Raw genomic sequence first — 3,209 nt, 5'->3', positions numbered from 1 at the left:
AATGACTAACAAAAGGGGAATTTGGGATGACTAAATTAGGGGGTGTTAGTTATATAATAGAGCTTCTGATTCACCACGGCAATGGTAAAATGGAGGTATAGGACATGCAAGGCCGCTTGTTTTATTAAATGAATGGGTTTGGTAAAATGAAGTTAAGTTGCATTCATATTTTATCAGTTAAATATTTATCATTGATAATATGCTATAATTGAATTATGTGATCATGTCATTTGGTTTAGCGTTGACAATTATATTTGATATATAAGACCAAAGTACCAATCAAGATGTGGTTTTGCTCACTTTGTACACTTTAGACCTAGTAAATTCGGGACAAAATTTATAAGATTGTACTAAAAGATGTTGAAATGAGTTTTTATTTGTTTTGGTACTGTAAAGATTTCTAAGTTTTTCAATTCCCGTATCGCAAATACCCCCATATCGAAAAAGTAACCAATCCCAAAACATCAAGAAAAAAGCTTTTATTAATGGAATAATTCATCCACAAAATACCCCCATGTCGCAAAAAAGTAACCAATCCGAAATAGACACTTGGAACTGACACATGCCGACTCTCTAGTTCTACGAACTTAGTTGACTTTTCTACAGTTGGTCCTAATCTGACCATTGGTGCCCGTGAGAGGGCTAAGGTTTCCCATTTTTATCATAGCATTGGCAAAGTCGGTTCTGAAGGTTGCTGGATTGCTCACGTAAGCATTCACCTGAGAGTCGGTAGATCCACCGCTAAAGAGCTGTTGGTCAGAGTGCAATAGGCCCTTTTGGCTCACCAAATTCGTGAAATAAGCATTGTCAAAAGATGTAGGACTTGTGACATCCAGTGGGGAGAGATTGTTAGCGCCTCCACTAGTTGGACAACTTGATTTCAGCGATGTTGCAAATGAAGCGTTTATGTTTGCTTCATTGTAAAGACGCGTCCGGAATGTTGTGCACCTAGCTTGCCCAATTGTATGCGATCCTAATTAAATAACAACAAAGTAATTAGAGATTGCACTTGATTAATAATGCATGTTAAATAATTAATTAGGAATGATTTGAATTGAGCAAACCTGAGAGGGCCACTAGTTCCTTTGCAGTGAAGCCTTTGTTTGAGAAAGCAGTAATAAGCGCAGAAAGGTTCAATGTGGGAGCGGGTATGTTGGAATTGGCAGCACTTAGGCTTGCTGTGGTGGAGTCTCTTCTGCCCAATGGCACTGTATAGGTAAGTCCACCCAACTGCGTAAACAATTTAAATTGTTACACATAGCACAAATTGAGATTTAACAATGATAAATATAGGGAAGTCGCTATTAGCATTCTAAACAAATCATGATTCAACCTTTTCTTATAATAGTTTAAAGGAAAAATTACATTTGAAGGAATGCATGATAATTCTTTTTGGAGCATCTCAGTTGATTAATTAATATGGTTTCTGACTTACTGCAACAATAGAGTCCCTAGCAGCAACAGTTAAGATGTCAGCACAAGAGACCACTTTGGGGCAGAGACTCTCCAATTGAGATTTAATTGTATCGATTACATCAAATCCCCTCAAAGAATTAGCATTAGCACCTGCTGTTTTCTCTCCTGTGAAATTGGCTGTGTCATCCAGCAGAACCGAAGCATCACATCCCTGCATGCACAATTAATATTTGTTATGCGAACTTGTCACCTTTTCTTTGAGAAACATGACTCTTTTTTTGTCCTAATCTGTTCATGCATATTCACAATTTTTTGTTACTACGACAAAAAGCTCAGTATGAGAAAACAAGAAGTCATATCAAATTATCGTATTGTTAAAAATAAAACAGAAATAGAAAAGAAAATAATTTGTTAACAACAAAACAAAAGGTCCAAGCTTTTGGCTGTCGATCTGTGTTAAAAAATATTGTATTTCTCTTGCATTTAGAGAAGACATGCCTAAGATTCAAATTAGTGCCTACTTTATCTTCTACTTTAAAATTGTGGATGACAAAGAAAGCAAATGAAAAATGAGCTTGTTTCATTACAAAACTCTTTTCCGACATAGAGTACTGTCCATTTGTCCCTTTGAAAAATATGTCCTAGTCAGGAAAAGAAAATCACGAAGTTTCCTCAAATAAATATAAATAAATAAATAAAAATAGAGTGATTGAGAATTCGTTTATAACCATATTCTTTTTTTTGTCTCTTCAACTAGGTGTGAAAGAACTAACGGAATTCTATTTGAAGAATTTATTAACTTCTTTTTTGGTCGGAAAAACCTCTAAACAAACTCCATGATCGGAATATTGTTTCATAAATATATGGATAACCAAAATGCTTTTACCAATATGTTCTATAGAGAAACAAACATGTCAGCTGAGCTAAATTTTCATTTGGTTGGATTGCATTGTGAAGTCACAACAAAACCTAAGCATATACTAAACTATCCTTGACACAATACCTCTTAAACAATTATATATAGTTGTTAATAGGACTCTAAAAAGGTCTCAGCACTCTAACCATGCACAAATATGACGGAAAAAACACCGGAAAGGAGTGCAGAATGAGTATACAACAGGACTTTTTAGAGAGCGCCATTGACATCCTATATATACTCACATGAGCGTGCATGTATGCAGGTGAAGGATAAGAATTATACATGAAAGATAATCATGATTAGGCGGGAATTTAAAGGATGAGTACGTAGAAACCATCACTTGCATTAACAAAGCAATCATGGAAATGAAGGCGGAGCAAGGAAGCTCCCATGCGAGCTTCCTTCGACACCGCTGAGTCCACGGCGGATTTTATGGTGGACAGGGCATTAGGACATGATGTTCCATAGAAAGTAGAGGACAATTGAGCAGAAGCTACTCCAACAAGAAGGAAAAATAATGACAAAGAAATTTTAGTGTTTGTGGGAGTGCATGAACCAGTAATATATGAACCCATGACTAAAATCTAACAAGGTTTCTGATAACCAATATAACTAAGAAGCAAAGAGAGAAGAAGAAGCTTGGGACTAGTTTCTTGATTTAGTGCAGCATCACGTCCTATGTTTTTATAGCCTGTGGTATAACTGGACTCTTGCGTTTTGATAATGCTTCTAGACTTCGAGTCAACTCAGAAATAAAAGAATAACATGTGAAAAAGTAATCATGAAACAGAGAAAGGGAAGGGAAGGTGAGGTAAAGATGTTACTTTTAGGTTAAGAAGTCCACGTTTCATAGCCAATGGGCAATGCTGTACGA

The 3,209-nt window shown here is 36.0% G+C and overlaps 1 protein-coding gene across 1 annotated transcript; it reads right to left on the bottom strand.

Annotated features, from left to right (window-relative positions):
• Positions 1-464: 464 nt before the first annotated feature.
• On the bottom strand, positions 465-3,001 carry LOC137722446 (cationic peroxidase 1-like). Its single transcript, XM_068461451.1, has 4 exons — positions 2,680-3,001; positions 1,436-1,627; positions 1,065-1,230; positions 465-973 (listed from the first exon to the last, which is right to left on the bottom strand). Exons 1-4 carry the CDS (start codon positions 2,908-2,910, stop codon positions 588-590), a joined length of 975 nt encoding a protein of 324 aa, XP_068317552.1. The 5' UTR covers positions 2,911-3,001; the 3' UTR covers positions 465-587.
• Positions 3,002-3,209: the final 208 nt, after the last annotated feature.

The sequence above is a fragment of the Pyrus communis genome, chromosome 17 (genome assembly GCF_963583255.1).
Source record: "Pyrus communis chromosome 17, drPyrComm1.1, whole genome shotgun sequence".
Lineage (NCBI taxonomy): Eukaryota > Viridiplantae > Streptophyta > Magnoliopsida > Rosales > Rosaceae > Pyrus > Pyrus communis.
This window is presented reverse-complemented; position numbering and strand designations above follow the sequence as displayed.